The sequence below is a fragment of the Mobula hypostoma genome, chromosome 11, assembly GCF_963921235.1.
Source record: "Mobula hypostoma chromosome 11, sMobHyp1.1, whole genome shotgun sequence".
NCBI classification, from domain to species: Eukaryota; Metazoa; Chordata; class Chondrichthyes; order Myliobatiformes; family Myliobatidae; genus Mobula; species Mobula hypostoma.
Window position 1 is genome coordinate 44479478 of NC_086107.1, and position 21508 is coordinate 44500985.

A 21508-nucleotide genomic window follows, 5' to 3' on the forward strand; every position below is an offset into this window, starting at 1 on the left:
CATCAACAAATAATTTAACAAGAAACAGATTCTGTGGAACAATTGTTGTGGTCAGACTATTTTCATTTAATTTATGCCTTCATTTATTACTTTTTTTCATTTATTCATTTAGAATCAGCTCCATACGGAAGGACCATAGACTTTTGTATCTATTAATTATGATTACTATGCTTTGGGACCTGTTATGATAGCACACTGCTTCCATGTTCCGCTCTCTGTATACAAGCTCTAGCATACATAAAGTTGGTTAAAAGTGGTTTCAGTCTGGTGACATTTCAATAAAGCATCCTTTTAAAACTCAGCTCTCAGAGAAGCAGAAACTGTTGAGCTACTACTCTGGTACATCTATGTACCTATTCCTTCCCAAGGTTCACAGACATGTGCTTGCACACCTGTATTAATTTCACACCCTTAGCCTAAAGTCTTTGCATCAGCTGATAACAAACCACTGGGTGAGAGGCAATGAAGGGGATAAATGAGGAAGCACTTAATTAATGCAGCAAATAGAACTCTCAATCTACAGGAGTGACTGAAGTGACAACAATCAATGGTTTAATGATAAAAGAGTATTGTCACTGGAAAGAAAAGATGACGACAGAACAGAGGAAGAAGCTACCAGATTGACTTACAGAGAGCTGGCATTGCCACAATGGACAGACTGACTTCTATATTTCAATGACACTGTGGCTCCGTGGCTCCTTTCTTTATCGTGACCTTCGGTTCTGTGCCATTCTTTATTTTCTTCTTTGCATGATCATGATGTAAAAGTGAAAACTGATTATGATGTCCCTTCTGAGTAACAGACACAAAACGCTGGTGGAACTCAGCAGGCCAGGCAGCATCTATGGAAAAGAGTACAGTTGACGTTTTGGGCCAAAATATCGACTGTTCTCTTTTCCATAGATGCTGCCAGGCTTGCTGAGTTCCTCCTGCATTTTGTGTCTGTTGCTTGGATTTCCAACATCTGCAGATTTTGTCTTGTTTATGATGTCTCTCTGTCTTTTATTCTAAGAGCTTTGAAGTATATCTACTGGCCCTGTGGTTTGCACTTGGAACATTGCTCCGTGATCAACAATGGATTACAACACATATATTGGTAAATTAGGGGAAAAGGGCAAGATTTTATTTTCTATCCAGCCATCTTAGAAATGTTTTCATTTCCTCTTCCACTCTCGAGTTGTATAGCTGGGAGTGACTGTAAATAACTTTTTAACTCACTTGCTGAAGAAGGGCTCAGCCCCAAACTTTGAATGTTTATTCATTCCCATAGATGCTGCCTGACCTGCTGAATTCCTCCAGCATTTTGTGCTTGGTGCTCTTGATTTACAGCATCTGCAGGATCTCCTGTGTTTTTACCTCACCTTGATATTCTCCAGATTGCACTTTACCTATCTACATATGCTTTATGTTACGTCGAAGCAGCAGCTTTGAAGCAGGCAAGGGACATTGCTGCACCATAAGAACCTTTGCAATAGTCGCTTCATGTGCTCTGAGGCTGGTGTCAGACATGTTTCCTGTGAAACAGGCTTTTTTTTACAATGTATGTTCTACCTGACAGCACACCAGAAAAGATCCACTTTCTGTGCTTTGAATTTCCTTTTCCTTTTCCAATGAAACATCTCAGTAGTGTAGTTGTTTCCTAACTTTCCAGCTCAGGTACAATGCCCAGGGCTGTATGTCATTCACAGCTGCCTGACACATCTGGATTGCACATTTATTTGCTTTTTTAGCATTTAGGTGGGTTAGTGGATGATTTTTTTCAAGGTAGGGAGACTGCTACCCAGTCAATGACTCATCCTGCAGCCTCTAACCGCCATGAATATAAATGAAAAGGCAGACTTACTGCAAATCAGATTTCAAAGTACTTAGGAACTTTAACTGTCTTGTTGGTGATACTATCAAGTACTATTTTATTATCCTGAGATCATCTTTAATTCAACATTTAAAATGTTGTCCAATATTTTAAAAAAATAAATGATAGGAAAATGATTTATTTGTAGAATGTTGGTACGATGTGGTAATTAAGCAGGAAAACCCAATCCCCAGCAAAAAGCTTGAGATTCATTGCCACCCAGTACAAATTCAAAAGCCCAGCATTTGGAAAGAATTCAACATTTGAGATACATGAAGCAGAAACAGCTTTCCATTTGGATGACTGGGCATTTAATTGCAGGGAAAAGGCACATAGGCTAGTGCACACTATCACTTGAACTATAATATATATGCCATGGCCCTAGGGTCACAGAGGTGTGAGCATATGCTGCTAAAGTGTGCAATATTTTTATTAATTGTTTGCAACCAAGTGGAACTCTCATCAGAAGTTAGTACCACTGAGGTTTCAGGAAAGGAAGGCTCAGCAAACCATTTTGACACAACTTTTGAAGGCAATCTCTGAAGCAGCAAAGACTATGAGCTCCAGTACATTCAACAGAAAACTCGATTATTCATTCTTTAAACAATTGAAATGGTGATTTCGAAACAAACCTAGATCTACTTAATAGTATAAAAAACTGTTCATTTTCACTTGAATCTATACTGTATTGCTTTTCCTGTTAAAAGGGATTTATTGCACTGGATGTCGCACAACCTACAAACACATCAGTAACTTTAGAACTACCTTCCTATTGCATTGGGTTCTAAGAATTGCACACAGTATTGCTATGAAGTGTTACAGTATGTTTGGATTGAGGAAACTATGAACTGTGAATAAAAGTTACAAGTAGCATTTCTTTATCCAATATTCCATTGATTTAACTCCTCTTCCTAAACAAATCCCCAAAAAACAATGAACTATATGCATACATTGTAAATTCAGACATCAGGTTGGGCTTTTAAATGCTTTGTAAATGATATTTTGCTTTTGAATTTTGAATTAGGATTTTTAAACTTACTCAGTCAGGAATGTGGAACAATTAGAGATAAAGGAAAGTGACTTTACTGGTGATCAGAGTGCTTAATTGTTACTTTCTTTGCAGTTTAACAATTAATTTTCAGCTTATATTTTAAGAAGTTCTTATATGCATATGACAGCTTAATATCCCTCTAGTGGCTATACAAAATATAATTCTGGAAACTTCTTTGTTCTGCGTTATTTGAATAAATGCATTCTCATTGGTTAATTTGGTACTGCAGTATTGAATAAGTCCTTTCTCATTGGTTGACTCTTATCTACAATTTTGAATGAAATTTTCCTATCTATAAGTATAAAATAGCTAACCACAAAGCAGTGCCATCTTAATCTTAGCATTCACTTCAATTAGTAGACTTCTATCACTGTTCAACTTTCCGTTGTTCAATCAAAGCTTAATAAAAGGATGACAAAGCAACAAGTTTTTCCTCACTTCTGAAAGAACCAGAATCCAGCATTGGGAATGACCAGGAATTTATTTAGATGATTATTATCTTAAAAGTTTCAAAGAGTTTTGGCGATCTCAAACTTTGTCAAAACATTATTTAAGATACAAATTTTGTGAAGAAGCCGCTGCTAAAAAGTTAAAATAGAGAACTATGTGGATGGAGCTAGCATTTGAATATTTTAGTAAATTTTTATAAAATAAGATTTTATCACAATATTTAAATGTGCTAATTTTATAGTTTTAATACATCACTCTAATTAAATGTTCTGGAATACCTGTATTATTCACTTCAACAGAAATATTCAATATTAATTCCAGAACTGCAGTGACAGCAATTAATATGAGTATCCATGTTCCAACATTCCACAAGATCATTTCAAAGCATAAATCCATCATTTAGTAGAAGAGTGTGAAGTATTCATTTTTTCAGCCAGCCATATCTCAGCAATCTGCATGTAAGAGCAATTTACTATGGGTATGATTCCCTACTTTGTGCTATGGTTATTTTATTAATAAATTTGAAAATTAAAATATTAAAAGACACAGCTGAAATGATAAATTTCCAATTGAATGAAATCGACATTCTTTTCAAATAATTATTGCACATATGAAATAAATCCAAAATATATCAAATTTTCAGAGGGACTTGAATATTTAAAAACATATTCATTAAGTAAGTCACTTTTAACTATCAGTGAGTCAGCACAGTTAATGTTTTTAGTTTACAAAAGTGTAAAAGAGATAAATACGTAATTTATTTCTTTAAAGAAGAAAACAATGTATTTATTTTGTTTAACGATTTCATGAATCCCATTCACTACCAGTTGAGGTTCAGCTGGTAAAGGTGATGGTCAATCTGCATTTAATTAAATTATATCAATGATGCACAAATAGCAATCATGACCTTTCTATGAGGGGTAACTCACTTCATTACAGAGCATGCTAAATAGCTGAATGAGAGAAAAACACAAACTGTACATTCAATTATTAAAAGAAAAATTATAAATTCAGAACCGGAGGTGTCCATCTGCAACCTGGCAAACAAATGCATCTGCTTCTCAATACTACCTGACCCTTTGAACAGTGTTTATATTCCCCTCACTGATAATAAACAGCTGATCTGGCAGTGGCCGCATAGGGAATTTGTTTTTTTGAAATCACAGGCAATACTACCAGCTTTGTCAGTCGGACAGACACAATATTGCGCTAACGTCCGGCTCACGCTCCCCACAGTGATGCCCTTCCGCTTCAGCTGGTATCCATCTCAGCTATTCACAACACTTGTTTTCACAACAAAGATATTTCAAATGCAAACCTTCTTGTCGGAGACAGGATAATCCAACTGTCTGGAGATGTGATTGCTTTCTATGATCACCATTCATTTCTATTAAAAGTGCTTTAGACAGTGTGAATACCTGTGTTTCTGAATCTAAATACCATTCAGAATAACAGTTTCTTTAATGTCCACTCATTAAACCAAACAATACTCTCACCCAAGATTTCACCTAATTATCTTGTCATCAGATGAATGTTTTTGTCAGTGACTGGACAAGGAGTACAGGCTGATCCAGTGGGGAGCATATGGTTTTATAAAATGCAGCCTTTTCAATTGTACCAACATATATCAAACTCCAAAATTACAAAAAAAATCCTCCAGCACTTATTAGTTAATTAAAGAGCTTATGAACAAAGGACAGAAATCAATGTGCAGGAATCAGTTGATATTTAACTCCAATGTTGATTTACAATAAGATTCAGACTGCTGGGAATTGGTTCATGTGGGGGGGGGGGGGCGGGGGTGGTGTGGTTAGTTTGTGTACAGGCACTGGGGAAATATCAACTCCAAATAAGACTATGGTAATCAACACTGGTACCGTGTAAAAGAAGATCTGAAGCAAATGTGTTTCAATTTGTCAGCAACGTTCTTCACTCCCACAACATAAAACAAATTACATCAATTAGCCTATGAGGACATTTTCACCTATTGGCTCTGTTGCCATACACCACAGCAAGTGCAAAAGTGCCAGTGCAAATAGTTAACAAAAACCTATATGATACTCTGTTTGTCTTTATTATTTTGCATTTATAGATTATTGTTAATCTTTACATATTGAGTGAACAAAGCTCTTCCTGATATCAATTCTAAACCAATTTGTCACTATTTTCCATTTATTTCTTAGGATCCTTCTATTTTTGACTCACTTTACTGAAACAAGATGGTTAATGCATACTAAGCAATATTTTGTTCAAATGAATGGCATTTCCTTTCTACATCTCTTTAATCTATAAAGATCATTTTCTTTTCATCCTGTCTCATTTGCATTAAGTCCATTGCTTTTTTTTCTGCTGAATTACCTGACTCAGAAAAAATAATTAAGTAAAACTTTGAGAAGAACTGGACAATTTCAGCATTTTACACTTTGAGGGATTCAATGGGTTTTATAGATAGATGATGGAACTCTTGCAGAAGTCCAATCCTGCACTACCTGCATAAGACTATACAGACACTCTGGGAATAATGGAATGAATTTCACTGGAAGGGTACCATGTTTGCTTAGTTGGATAGAATAATTGCACTTATTCTTGAGATGTGCGACAAAATGCTAAATAGCTATACATAAAGGTAAGTTTTCTACATTCCTGGATAAAGTTTCTTGGAGTTCCATACTGGGATTCTCACACAGAATTTACTCCACATATTGATGCTTTGGGCTTGTGTCAAAATATTTTGAATTTATATAGATGGGCAGTATGTAGTCAAAGCCAGAAAATAAATGGTATCAAAATTATTGTGTAAAAACCTTCCACCAACCACTCACCCAAAATTTTGCTGATGTTTGAATTGTGCATATCCGGAAATGCTTGCAGTATCTTCCTGCGCTCATCCTTTGCCCACACCATAAAAGCGTTCATTGGTCGTTTGATATGCGGCTCGTTGTTGCTGCGACCCCTGGTTTCTCTGTAGACCCGTGCCTCCGTCACTGTAGTGCTTCCTGTTGGCCAACAATAATACTGCTGTAGTTTAGCTGGAGACCCATTCATTGCCTTACTCCCTGAAACACCGGAGCAGGAAGAAAAGAGAGCAACACAGTACATTAATTTCATTTAGCATGCACCAAGCATACAGGATAAATTGATTTCACTTTGCATGGACTCAGAAAGCCGTGTTTATTGTGCAGTGAAATCTAGTGTAGCATTCAGCTGACAGTATCCATCAACACAGGGCAATCTGCTGACTGCTGGGCCAGATGAAGGCATCCATTACCCCAGCAGTGAAATGCTAGTTCAAACATGACAGCTAGTGTCTGTTCCTCAGGAACAGTTTAGAAATTTATGATGTCCCCAGTGCTATTGCTTTCTGATTGACACTCTTTTAACAGAATAAATATTCTAGTGTGCATACATAAATGCGCAAACTTTAGTCTTCCATTTCATAATATGTTGAACCATCAGGATCCCGCCACCTTTAGGTAGTTAAGTACATTGTTCCGTGTGTGGTGGGGCCCTTGGAAAATGAACATTTAGATCGGTTTTGGCACTAGTATATTGTTCAGTGTGTCAGGACTGAGTATTACTGACTGACAGTTTGATGAGCTAGAGCAAGCTGCAAGTTCAGGTTCAGCTCGATGTTAAATTGCTGCATTCTTGACACTAATTCAAAAGGCTCTCTAATCTAATGAAGTTGCTCCTTCAGGTTTGTAAGCCTAACCATGTTTCACAAGCAAATATTGCAATGCCAGGACAGCTGCTTTCAGCTAAGCTGGAATGAACATTTTTAATACTTTTCATTATGCACAGAAGTCAATAAATCCTGTCTCAGTGTTAAATAACCATTCTTGCTCTATCTGTCCAGTCATGTCACAGCATCTCTCTCTACAGAGAGCTGACATGGGTGGGGGGAAGGGGATTGGAGGTGGTGAAGAGTTTGGGGTTTTCTTTTTTCATTATGATACTTGATATGTGACATGTTTGTAAGTGTTTATCATTGATGAGGAAAAAGTGATTTGCTGTAATGTTCCTATGTAACCTGACATATCAACAATTACTGACTTAGAATAACAATGGCTTCTACATTCTAGTTCTAAATCCACAAGTTTTAATTGCAATGATGCAAATGTGTAATTATAATCCATTATTCATTACTAGATACAAGAGATCAACTGAGGTCAAAGTAAAAACAGGGAGCATGGAGAACCAAAGGCATACTAAATTCTGAAAACATCTGCGACTAAATGCGGCAGTAAAGAAATAATGTAAGCATCACACCCGAAACACTGAAGGTACTCAGCATGCCAGGCAGCATCTATGGAAAGGAGTGCAGTCAACATTTTGGGGCAAGAACCTTCAGCAGGCCAGGCCTGCTGAGTTCCTCCAGCATTTTGTGTGTGTTGTTTGGATTTCCAGCATCTGCAGATTTTCTCTTCTGTAAAGAAATAATGTTATGATTTTGAGATCTTTTCCTAGACCTTTATCTGTCGGCAAAGCATATCAGAAAGATAAGGAACATGTTCGCCACCATTTACCACCCAATGATTTTAGCAGACAGAGTCATGTGGAGCATGTGTTCTAGGTCTTAACCTGTTCTCTCAGGGAAGGAGGCACCATCATGGAAGCATTTACTCAAAAAAAAATTCTCTGAACTGCAGTTCAAGGCTATTACAAACAAATACAATTTAAGGCATTGCATTTCATACATATAATGTCTGCCCATTGTTTCTATTTTACTTTGAATGTTAGTACTCATAATAATGATGACGTGGGAGGATATAGTACCAATTGCTGTGTATTGGAATGTTTAAAATTTATTTATTCATAGGATATGGTCAACATTTATTTATTTTCTATCTATAATTGCCCCTAAGCCGAGGAGACCTTTGAGTCTCAATCATCTTGGTGTGTCTGGAGTCACATATAGGTCAGACTGTGAGAAAGATCTTGTTCACTGAAGGATATTGGGCTATATATGTCTGTATACTTTTGAGATCACGCCATTTCTAAGACTAGTAATTCTTTTTAAGGTCCAGGTTTATTTTCTGAGCTCCAATGGCAAGGTGAGAATTCATAATCACATTTGCTGGATCAGTGGCTCGAATTTTGACTCTTGGCCAGATAAGTAATCTCAATGGTTAAGGAATGAATTGAGCTCCAACAGTTCAATGTGTCAGAGGATTCTTTGTTTCCAACTGCATGCAATGTAATCCTCCTAATTCTGTCACAAACCACAAACTCTATAACCCTACCCTCCCCCACCGCCAAGCATTACACTGGACAACCAGCCTCTGCGATTCAGTGATTCACAGATTACAAACCACTAATCAGTTGTCCTCCTGATGGCCTTTACGGAATTGTGCAGAAAGCTGGAGAAACAGTATCAATGAAACATTGGCCATTTCTTTGAATGTTTGCTGATCTGCTGCCTAAATAAAATCAAATGACCAAAGAGATGCAGAGAAAATTTAAAGCCAGGAGAAACAAAAATAAAGCGTTGGACTTATATTATGCTGTTCAGAACCTCAGGAAGTTCCAAAGCACTTAACTAATGAAGTGCTTTAATGGATAGATATTATGGTAATTTTCCCACTACAAGCTCCCACAACCAGCAACATGATATTGACCAGATAACCTGGATGATTAAAGATATCTTCTATGTAAATACCAAAGTGTAGAGAAATAATCATTGGCCAAGACAAGAGATAACTTCTCTGTCCATCAGCAAAGTTAAATTAGTATATCTAAACTATACCCTTACTACTTAGTCACGCTTACCCTTTATGTAAATAAAGAAGAGTGTACCAGGCCTTCTCCGATCAAAATCCCGGAGATGATTTTATTCATCATATACAGCAGGAAAGCACTTGATCCTTTTTCACCTAAGGCCAACTATAACACCCTGAGAATCACAGAATAGTTACTGGAAAGCAGCAGGCCATTTAGCCCATTAATTCCACCTAAAAGTAATAAACGTAGTCCCACTCTCCCTACCTCTCCTCTTGGCCTTATAAATCCTTCCTTTCATATACTTATCAGCCTCCCTTTTGAACTTAACAATTGAAACTGCCTCTACTATTTCCCCTTGTACAGCTTTTCAGATCCTAACCATCTGACATGCAAAAATGTATTCCTGGTAACACTTTTGGTTATTTTGCCAATCATTTTCAGTCTACATCGCTGGTTCTGATTCATCCCGTCCAATATATATGTAAACTTTCTGATGACAAACACTTTCATTAGATCTCTTCACATCCTCAGCTTCTTCAGTTTGTCCACATACCTGATGATCCTCATCTCTGGAATCATTTTGATAAATCTCTCTTCTACACCCACTTTAAAGTTTTTTGTGTGGATTTCCTAAGGTGTAGTGCCCAGAACTGGACATAATATGGTAAGATATGGAAGGCTGAACATCTGATCTTCCAGAATTTTGCAGTGACCAGAGAAGCCTAACGATGCCTCCCATATTACTAAGGATATCCCGCCCTGAAACAATTGTCTTTGGTGGAAGCTACGCTGACCACAGATTCTTGTCAAAGAAGGGAAATTTCTTTAACAGTTTTCTTAATCTGTCTGTCCTGGTAAAATTCAAATCCACAGTAACAGGATCAATGTTTGAGAAGCCGGCTGGTGGCGCAGTGAGATCAGTGCCGGACTCCGGAGCGAAGGTTCCCGAGTTTGAATCCAGGCCAGGCGACCCCCAAGCATGCTTTCCATCCGTGCCAAGTTGAGTGTCGAGCTAGCCACTCGGACTCGTAAAAAATACAAGGGTCGAGTCAGGAACATTCATATCGTGACCCAGTTAATCCTGGCACCACGTGCCAGACAAGAATGGCTGAATGTCTGGTACAACATGCTAAAAAAAAGTTTGAGAAAAATAAGAAACATGCAAACAACATCAATGAAATCAAATGAACTAACTTGCAATTTTTCTTTGGCAGCAGGAAGGCAAAAATACCGGGGTCTCCAGATGGAGACTTCATAACACATGGATGGGGCCGTGTTAGTGCTAGGGGGAGTGGGAAGTGGGGTTTGCCATAGGCAGTGGCAGCATCCATGACAAGTCACAGACTTAGGCATTTGTGACTTGAAGTTAGCAGCGCACAGATGATTTGGACTGTACTTGTCGCCTCTGGTAATGTGATTTTTAATACATTGAAACATATGTGAGGCGAGCGGATTGAGGTGGGAATATATATAAAAGACTACAAAAATTTCCCAGAGCAGAACTTTAATCCTCCGCAACTCACTCTTTCAGTGCGTTGTATGCTTTGTTTAATAGAGGGTTGCAAATCATAACCTTTTCATCCAATTTTGGTTGGTAAGTCACTTTGCGTACTAACGACATGCTAATATAGACTGGAAAATGATACTACCTTATGTTGAAATGAAACAGGAAATGCCCAATGGGCAGAAAGTTAGTAAATATGCTGAAAATGCAATTTTTTCTGTATAGTTCAACATAAAGAAGAGCAAATACATACAAAGGCAATAGGTTTTAAGGTGTTTATCATCCACCTTTTTGGACTTATCTATAGAGGAAAGAATTCTCACTAGTGCACCATTTCAGATCATACGCTTTCAAATAATAGCTAACATTCAAACTGCTCATGACCATTGCAGACAAAACACCATGATCAACAGATATTTAAAGATAGCTTGGCAATGGGTCCTTTTAGATTTCACTACAAGTAAATTTGAATGTAAATGGAAAATTCTATTGTAGGAGTTTAGATATATTGTCCTTGATTAAATAAGCAGTAGAAAGGTATTTGAAGTTGGGTTTACACCCTCCTGCAGTGTGTACTGACATGTCTATATTATCTACAGTCACATGCGTGCCTGTGATATCTAAAACTATTCAATCACTTTGTAATTGCCAGACTCCAGTCGTTCTAACAATGTTTAACCTCTTGAGTGCTGTGTCCATGACTGTAGTAAATTACTTTCAGCAAACCATTCAAGATGAATAATGTAGAGGAAAGTAAGTGTAGAGAAATGTGAAACTGTTTCCACAGTTCTGTCAGAATGGTCAAGAATAACAGATACACGCATTCAACTGACTTGGATTACATGGAAAATGCCAAAACTCACGAAGATTTGGAATTTTGCTGTGCTATAGTAGGAACTACAGCAATCACAAGCTACATGAAATTCCTTTCAGTTCTATTTCAACAATAAAACATTTTAATAGTGGCCAGGGTTTCATCCAAACGGGTCTAAACACAATGCTTTTATAAAGAGTGGTTAAAGTTGGGTGGAAAACACTCATGCAGATTTAACAATTACAATCACAGAACATTGCTGTCCACTTTCAAAATTAAGTTTTATCGCTTAAACACAAATGCTGAAACGAGATGACAATCTTTTAAAAAGTCATAAAGAAGTATCCATCACTGCTACAAGGTTAAAAATAATTTTCTGCTAGTGTTTGATTTGAACTTTGCCAAGTTGATGAAACATATCAGAATTTCTAAAGGAAGCTTAAAAATTGTGATGATGCCGACTATGTATTTATTGAGAAATAACTCCCAATAAATAAAAAGCTATTGCTCAAGTTACATTGCGTAAGGAAAGCCATTCTATGTATCAGAATCAGAATCAGGTTTATACCTACTGATGTTTGTCGTGAAATACGTAGCTTAAAACAAATCTCTTTGATAACTGTTTGTGCTATACTTACTTGACTGAATATAAATGAGATTATAGGAAATTTGCTTTATATTTTCATAGGATGTATGTGAGTGAAGGGTCCATTGATAGGCACAAATTGGTCAAAACTTAAGGTTAGGTATTGGAAATTTTCAATTCAAGCCTATATGTAAATAAGGATACTTGATAGGCATATTATCCATTTGGTAAGTCTTGCAAGCAGAACACATTTTAGAACTTGATTTACAACATGTGTTTACTGTACATTGTTTTATTTTGAATAGCTCTTCTCTTGGATCACAAATATAAATGTCCTTAAAAGTACAGTTCCTAATCACACCTGTCTAAAGCAGGCCCACACTTGAAGTGAGATATGCAGCTAAACGCCAGAACTCTTCACTTGATCTTTGACTATGCCTTTGTGCCACAGCAGACAAGCTGTCACAAAGGAATTCACTATATGAAATGGGCTCCTGAAAAGAATTAACGCTCACACAAACATTGTCTGTTCAGCTTCAGGAAACAATGTAATGAGAGAAGAGGGAAATTTAAAGAACATAAACAAACATACTTTCAAGAGAATGTTTTAATCTAAGTTTTGGAATACTAGTGACCTTTTCTCATTGCTGTGGTTATGCTGCAGATATTTTTCACACTGAAATGCACGTTAAAGTAGAACAAGCCAATAACACAGAATTATATTGCATTATTCTCTGTCAGGAGAAAGCATGAGAAAACTTCCATGTAAATGTGCAGTAGAACTAAGCTCAAAACTTCAAATTAATGTTGAAAATTCTAAAAAGACATATGGCTCTTTTCTAATGTTAGAGATTTTAAGGGGCATTTTAACTCCTGTTTTGGAATTCAATTAAAAATTTCAGGAAAAGTACAACCAGAGCCACGTAACAACATGAAATCTCTTTGAGAAAGTCATGGGCAATCCGAGATGCTCATCAAGAACTGTAACAGATGTGAAGGCATCTTCAATATGCACTATATTGATGGAGTATTGTTCCCCCCGCCCCCACCAGGATCCATGTAGCTCCAAGAATCAAAGAAACTAGAACCCCATCTCTAGCAAAGAAGCCTGCTCGCTTGACTATCTTCCATCATTAATTCCACCCTCTCCACTGTTGTTGCACTGTGTACCACTTACAACATGTGGAGAACAAGTCAAGGTTACTTCGAAAGCAACTCTCAAATCCATAAGGAAACACAAGGGACTGCAGATGCTGGAACAAACAGATCTACTGGAGGCACTCAGTTTGTTGAGCGGCATCTGGTCAGGACTGTCCTGATGCAGGATTTTAGCTTGAAACATTAACACTTCCTTTCTGCTAAAGTTGGTGCTCGGCTTGCTGAGTTCCTCCTTCAGACTGCTTGTTGTCTTCAAACCAACAATCTTCATTGAAGGAGAAGAATTGGTACAGCACTATACTACGTATCTCCAGATTCCCCCTGAAGTTACACACCATCCTAATGTGCGAACATATGAATCATTACTGGGCCAAAAACCATGAACCTAACAGTGGGTATATTCATCAAACAGGATACATCAGTTAAGAAGGTGGTTCCTAAGACAGAAGAATAAAGAATATAAGAAGGAAATGCAGGGAGAGGCCACGCAATCCTTTCAGCACACTCTTTCAATCAATAAGATCCACTTTTTAGCCTCAATATCATGGTGTCTGATTCTCATAATCCTCAGTTGCTTGTATTCCAAAAGTCTATCAGAGCACTGAATATATATGTGGGTGGAGAAGTCCAAAGGTTCAAAAATCTTTGGAAGAAGAAATTCCTCCTCACCTCAGTCTTAAGATCCAAACATTTAAGTGAGACTGTGCCCAATTAGCTTCAGATTCTTCTATAGAGAGAAATATGCCCAGAGCACCTCCCCTGACAAAGCCCTTCAGTCAAATACTTCAATGTGGTCACTTTATTCTCCAGAGCTAAAGAGTATACCCAAAGCCTGCTTCATCTTTCCTCAAGATATCAATCTAGTGAACCTTCGATGCTTATAGGTGCATATCTCTCTTAAAGAAGAGGGCTAAAACTGCCCATATTACTACAAGGGTGATCTCAGCAATTCCCTGTTGAGTCATAGTAACAAGTCTTCACTACACCCCACTAGCAATGAATGCCAACCCTCTTTTTTCCTTTTGTGTTTCTTGCTCTAAGTCCAAAAATACCTTCTCAAGAGTAATTGGGATGAGGACATAAATGTCATCCATAGCCACATAGTATCGACAACTCACAAATTAAAAAAAGGTGAAAGAGCATTCATTTTCTTGGTTTCCATTTAGCAGTGTACATTCTCCTTTTCAAACTATGCAAGGCCTTATGAGGCAGCTCGGTGCTAGTTAATTCATGAACAGTTTTCTGATCTGACACTTAATTCTTCTCCGTCTACTTCAGTATTGAAAGTTTGCTGTATAAGAAAATCACAGCACAGTTTCTTTCCCCTCCTAAGTATGATTCACTTTGAACAATATGTTGTGAACATCTGATTTGTAACCCTCTCAAATTATAGCTGTTGGGTCCAGTAAAAGTAATAGTATTCCTTTTAAGTGACAATATATCATTTACAATGCATCAGTGTAATTTGCCTTGGAGCCAAAGACCAATTGATGTTATTTATTTACATTCTGTATTAAGGATTTATTTTTCAAAAGCTTTTAGATTGTAGTCTTCAACAAAATCCACAGAAATGCGCTTAATCAGCTTTTAAATTGAAACATAATATTGCATTTGAAGGTGACAAAAACGTAGTAATTGGAAATTAAAATATTGATTAATTAAAGGTGGATTTTTCAAAACAGTTTGCATGCATTTGAAAGGTAGCTAACTGTTCCTTACACAATTAACTTGGGATCTTTGTGTAATAGTAATTGATAATTTGGTTCTATTTTGACATTCACTGTTTTCAAGGGTCACTTCCTTATGTCAAAAGCATATTAAAATTGTCAAATTGAAAGCTCAGCTATTAAATTAACCATCCAAAATCAAACTGACCCATAAACAGTCAGGTTCCATGTCTGATCCTTGATTCTTACTAAGTTACTTTGTCTCCACCCGGGTGGTACCAAATCATCATAACTGGGAAGGAGAAGGAAACAAAATCAGTCAGAGTTCCTTGTCTTAATTGTTGCCCAGTGACCCCTAAACAAAAGTGTGCGTGCTTGTGGAAAAATTACAGGCTGAGCACTGAACCAGGGCTGGATGCAATGGCGGTCATAATTGAATACTTTGCCACCATTCATTAGCCAGACTCACTGGGAAGATACACCATCTGAGGTTGGCTGACAGCTGTAAACGCCATGTGAGCCAGCACCTTCAGGACAGGCATAGAGGGGAGTAGCTCTGTCGAGCAAAGGAACAATTATGCTGTTGTAACAAAGCACTTTATCCATGCTGTTTGGCTGGCCAAGAAAGGGATAACACATTGTTTTCAAATAACAAGATTCTCATTGAATTAAGTAAATTAATATTCCCTCATTGTAGCATTAAGATGAAAAGGGAAACCTTTTGGTTTCACAAGTTTGTATTCTAAAGTGGAATCAATAGCTATGATCATTGAGAATGTTAAAGATTATCCTCTGTATGAATTCTTAGACAGGAGGAAACTTGAACCATCAATTGAAAACTGGGGGATAAAATAGACTTATTATTGCCAAGTCCATATGGAGTCAATTCATCGTAATGGATAATCAGCCCCTTTCAAAATTTGTCTAATACTGTTGAAAACCACGTTTGGATTAGTCTATTTCATGCTTAGATTTCTTGTGTTCCCATCCCCTCCCCTCCTGACAGTGTAAGCTAAAGCAAACACGCGACCCAAGCAACACAGGACCTGCTAACCTACCACATGGAAGAAAACAAAAGACCTCACTGAAGCTTTTGTGGTATCTGCTAATGTTTTACATCTGAGCAGTTAAAAAATAGTCCTAATGGTTGTGGGATGAATTGATGCATGGGACATATGGTTGACTGAAAATGAAGGAAAATGTTACTCTTCTATTCTGACCACAGTCCCTCTGTGTGATAACATTTCCAAAATTTCACCTACACGCTATCTAAAGTTTAAATTCTTCTCCAGAAATATTTATCCTTGTTCCCGGTGTAACTTTCAACATTTACTGTTTCTTGTCTTTTTTTCTAAACTACCATGGCAACTGTTACAAATATTTATGCATGATAAATATTGGCACGGGAGGAATTGTTTCTCTTTGCAGTTACAGATGAGAAACACAAAAGTAGATGCAGCTTTTGTCATGCAAGCTCTCCCCACAGTTTACACCTAAATGTTGCAAGAAGAAAATAGATTATATTACAGTTTGAGTTTGCCCTGAATGTGTAGCATATTTTTACTCAGCTGTCTAACCAATATGTACAGTAATTTGATAAAATAGTAACAAGAGTTTTGAACATTTAAGACAATGATAATTGTACGCAGTTCAAAAATAAGGATTCTCTGCAAAATGTATGAAGTTCAAAAGCATCTATCAAATTCATGCTCTGGTAATAATTTTGATCAATAGTGTGGACAGACTGTATTAGATTCAACAGAAATGAAAATCAGGAGAGATGTTAAATGGGTGGTTGAGTGACAGTACTATTTTCCGCTGAGACTGAGTGAGAGAGACAAAGATATGCACAAGGCATAAGAAATAAGTCTCAAGAAAGACATACCTGGAGACACATTCACATGAAAGTCACAGACTAGACAGAGGGTTGCGAACATGTGTAAACATTGAGAAAGCATATGCATAAGCACAAAGAGTGATCTGAAAATGCAACAGATTCTACCTACAGGTACATAAGAAGGTCCAGAGGAGCAAAAACTTTGAAAACACAGAAGCAAATATTGTCTTTCCCACACAGACCTGCTAACAATGGTGGTCTCAACTTTTGAGAGAAGGGGTGGGTTGGACTGGCGATTGTGGTATAAAGAACATGAGGGAGTAATGAAGGTATCCACCTAAGGAGATGGCTTACACCAGCACTCCTACAAAAAGAAACACTGCCACCAGAGGCAGAGGCTAATAATTCTCTGGTCTCACATGGACCGAGCACATCCAAGGCTAGTGATGTGGTTTCATGTTTACTCTTCTATACCAATAAGAAGGTTGGGCTGCCAACATATAGTGTTTTACTTTTTAAAATTCTCTACAAGTGTTTGTTTTTTTACACCAATGAAAGGAGAATCAGAAAGACAACATCTGGTTCTGTGCCTCGAAATAACCTTAAGGCTGCAAATATACTTTTTCTTCAGGATACTGGACCTGAGGTACCTTATGATGAGAACAGGTTATTTAAGTAAGACAGTGATGAAGAGGATAAATATTTTGCAGCACTCCTGAATGGACTAATCCACTGGTTTAATGGGACAGAAAAACTGTCACTATTTAGCTGGGTGGAGTACTTGCATTGCAGTCAGTTGAAGAACTTAACATAGCTCCTGGGTTCAACTGTTGAGTTTCACGCTAACTTTAAGAAAGTATTGCAAACTCCCCAACTAGACTATCTCTTTTCCACTCTCAACCTCCACCCCATTGCCTTTACATTCAGCAAAGTGTCACAACACAAACCAGACAGGGAACTAGTCAGTGACTGAAACACCAGTCAGGGTAAATGTGGAGCAGCCATTGATTAGTTAGAAAAGAAATAGCTTACGCAGATGCATTGTTTCTACTGAATAACTTTAATAACATCTTTTATTATCATCTAGTGTCATAGAGTCAAAAAGAGCAGGAAGCGGCCTATGATTTAATGAGTTCATGCTGATCATCAAGCCCTCATTTATATGAAACCCACACTATTTCACTTCATTCTCTCCATTTTCCCTTTAACTCCCCCCCCACCCCAGATTCTACCACCATTCATTTACACATTATGGGGTTTTTATATTGGTCAACTGACCATCATATTACATATCTTTAGGATTTACACAGAAGAAACATGCAAACTCCACACAGACAGCACCGGAGCTCTGGAATGAGCTCAGCTTGCTGGAGCTGTGGGATGGCTGCTCCGCCAGCTGTGCCACTGAGCCACTACCAGAATCTTGCTATTGGAAAGCTGCAGGGGATTCAGGAGGCTCTCGTAAAACCTAAGGAAACAGGGTGAAAACAATGTGGGAAATCAGTGTCTGATCATTTGTGACATCCATCATCCTGACAGTGCTTTCCCTGAATGATTTACTAACTCAGTAATTTCCAAGACTTGAACCTCTAACGGTGCGGCATGCCAAACAGTACTTACTCCTGCTGTATCAGTCAGACCCTCATGGTCAAAGATGTGTTGGCATGCAAGAGACACTGCTTCTTGTTGCTGCCCATTTGGAATTGTGCTGGGGTCTAGTGGTACCAGTAGATTCTTTTGAACTTATTGATAAGACATTTATCCATTTGTAATTATCATGTTCCACAGCTGAGCTCCAGAATCAAATTGCTTATTAGTAGGAAAAGTGCAAGAAATTTAATTTTTGCCATTTTAACCATTCGCCATCTCAGATGCCATAATTAAATTAAAGCCTTGTCTTCTAACTATAGAATGAATTATAATTGTGCGCATAGTCCAAGAATCCTTCCCTCTAGACCAGGGGTTTCCTACTTGGGGTCCATGGACCCCTTGCTTAATGGTACTGGTCAATGGCATAAAAATGATTAGGAACTCCTGCTCTAGATCTACTCTATTTCAGGATTACAATTGGCAATATCGAGTATTCCGTCCATAAATCAAGGAAATGATGCTATAATTGGCATGTTATTGCAAATTTCTCTTGAGAAATGTATGCAGAATTGGAAAGGTTTGAGAAGAATATAAAACTTGATGCATTTTTATTCCAGGGATCCAAATATTCTTCTTCACTTGCACCTTAGGATCATTTCAGAATGTATGGGGAATTTTAAAGGATATTTTAAATTCCATGTTGTTGTCTAGTGGATAAATCCAGTAAGATTTATCCACTGCACAAGAAATACATTACTCCCACAAGGGTTTAAGAGTGTTAACATTGTCTTTGCCATAAAATCACTCTGTCAAATTCCCAATATATAACTTCCACAGAACTCTGATACATTAATCTTCACTAGCATTTTAACATCTAGAAAGGAATTCCCGTAAACTGCTGCAGACGTACAGAGTTTAGCATCCCATGAACCAGAATATGTAGGCAAATAGAGTCATTTAGGAATATAAAGACATTATTTGGGTCAGAATCCAGATTCACTCGGATTCTTTTTGGAGTTAAAGTGAAAAGTAAATAAAAGCATCTTCTGCCTGCCTATACTTGACTCCAAGATCACTCAAGTGCTTTGGAAATGTCTTGAGGAGTATAATTCAAGTTTCTTATATTAGATCAGATGGCGCACATGTGATTTCACATAGGCACATCTAGAAGTATACTAAATGAATTACATTTATTTATTTTGCATATTCAAACCTGAATTACACTGTGATTGTTGATCATAACAATTTTCAAAAATGTTTTTGATGAAGCAATGAATGAACTTCTAATTGCAATAAGCTGTTGATAATTTTCGTGACAAAATACAAGAGTGAGGAAAAAAAGTCTATCTAAAACTTACTTTATTTGACTACTCACTGAACAACAAAGATTTTGTTGTGTCTTAGGGTCACCCACTCACCTTCTGCATCTTCTGGCCTGGTAAGGTCAATGACCCCTGGACCAGCCTTCACATCTTCACCTGATTTTCCTGTCAGCTGCTGTGCAAGATTCTCAAAGGGCACCCGCTCCTGTACAAAAAGAACCAATAGCTTTGTTAGATTGTTTGTGTGTCAATCCTGGTAGAGATAAATGCTGCTGGATCTACACCCAGTGTTCAGTCTAATACATATTCTTCTTGTATTCTCAATCATATGAATTGGTGTTTTACTTCTGAGTTATTCTCTAACTCAAATGAGATAATGTAATAGCTTGCAGTATTTCAGGACAGGGAAAACCTGTTGATGTGGTTTCCATAAGCATGAAACAATATTAAATGTCAGATCTGCTTACATTTAAGGCAATAAAATAGCAGCTCGGGGAGCTGAGGATGTAGAGACAGATTTTCTCCAGAATGAGTTATGCACTGCACAAAGTTCTAAGTTCAAATTTAGTTTATTATCAAAGTACATACTGTAGCCAGCATGACACTATATACAACTCTGGGATTCATTTTCTTGTGGGCATACTCAGTAAATCCAAGAAACATAACAGTATCAATGAAAGACCCCACCTAACAGGATGGATAGACAATGTGAAAAAGACAACAAACTGTGCAAATACAAAAAGAAAGAAATAATAATAAGAAGATATAAATATCGAGAGCATGAGATGAAGAGCCCGTGAACATGAGTCCATAGGTTTTGAGAACGGTTCAATGATGGGGTGAGTGAAGTTGAGTGAAGAGCCTGATGGTTGAGGGGTAATAACTGTTCTTGAACCTGGTGGTGCGGGTCCAGAGGCTCCTGTATCTTCTTCCTGATGGCAGCAGTGAGAGGAGTGCATGGCCTGTGTGGTGGGGGTACAGGCAAAAGCATTGCCTGTCATTCAAACTGTTCTTATTGTTGTTCATACAAAGCTTCATTCACAAGAATATAGAGTTGGATAAAGTGAACTGGACTGTCTGGATTGCCTTATATAGATCTAGCACAGACTCACTGGAGCAAATGGTTCCTTCTACAGTGTGTGATTACCGTATATAATTCTAAACTGTGATATGGCTTGAGACTGGGCTCAGGAGGTGTTACCAATATGCGGTGTAACTGTCTACAACTGGCTCTCCGACTAAAGAAACGTAAGTTTTACAGCCTGGATGTAAATTGATTGGCCTGGCTGTGACCAAGCCCTCACTGGCAAAGTATTCAGACAAACTGAGCTTCCAACTATTTCTATACTACACAGGAGGACTATTTAACACAATCTGTATAAAGTGCTTTAACTTACCTATGCTTCAAAAATTAAAAGCACTCTCAGAAACATAAGTTTAAACGGGTTTGCTTCAGACAGGATTACTTGAAGTGTAAACCAATGGTTATTTTTAATTTTTCCTGTTTTTTTTTGAATATCTGTTCATTCATGCTTTGCTGTAGAAGAGCTTATTTTCTAGTTTCATAAAGTAGTGTTTATGGTCTCTCACTATCAGAGAATCCAAGTAATGGATGAGTACTATATTGTTGATGCCTTTCCATTAAGAGACTAAACAAAGAGAGTCTTAATTAGTTCACTAGTAAACATTACACAAATTAAATAATGTATGTTTCCATCCTTTCTGCCTTGACCACAATAAACCCTAAATCATTTTAACTTGGTAAAAAAAAACAAGAGTACATCACATAATGCAGCATCATATCAAAATATTGCTACTTCCCATGCATTTTTGACCAGTTTAATGTTTAATTTAGTAAGTCCAAGCAAACATTAATGCTTTACCTCGTATTCAATGCAGCTAAAGTTGATGTAAAACAATTTCGAAGCACGCTTTTTTATTGTTGCAAGGACAAAG

General features: G+C 37.4%; 1 protein-coding gene across 25 annotated transcripts in view; it reads right to left on the reverse strand.

Moving 5' to 3' along the window:
* sox6 (SRY-box transcription factor 6) overlaps positions 1–21508 on the reverse strand; it is a 630558-nt gene that overhangs the window by 11788 nt on the left and 597262 nt on the right. For 21 of the 25 annotated variants that reach the window (XM_063061910.1, XM_063061919.1, XM_063061914.1 and 18 more), the window contains 2 exons: positions 19649–19757; positions 6176–6409 (listed from right to left, as the gene is read on the reverse strand). In XM_063061910.1, the coding sequence (XP_062917980.1) occupies positions 6176–6409; positions 19649–19757 (343 nt within the window). Of the gene's footprint in view, positions 1–6175; positions 6410–16868; positions 18109–19648; positions 19758–21508 lie in introns of those variants that run through there. The other 4 variants (XM_063061928.1, XM_063061927.1, XM_063061913.1 and 1 more) reach the window with 2 other exon arrangements.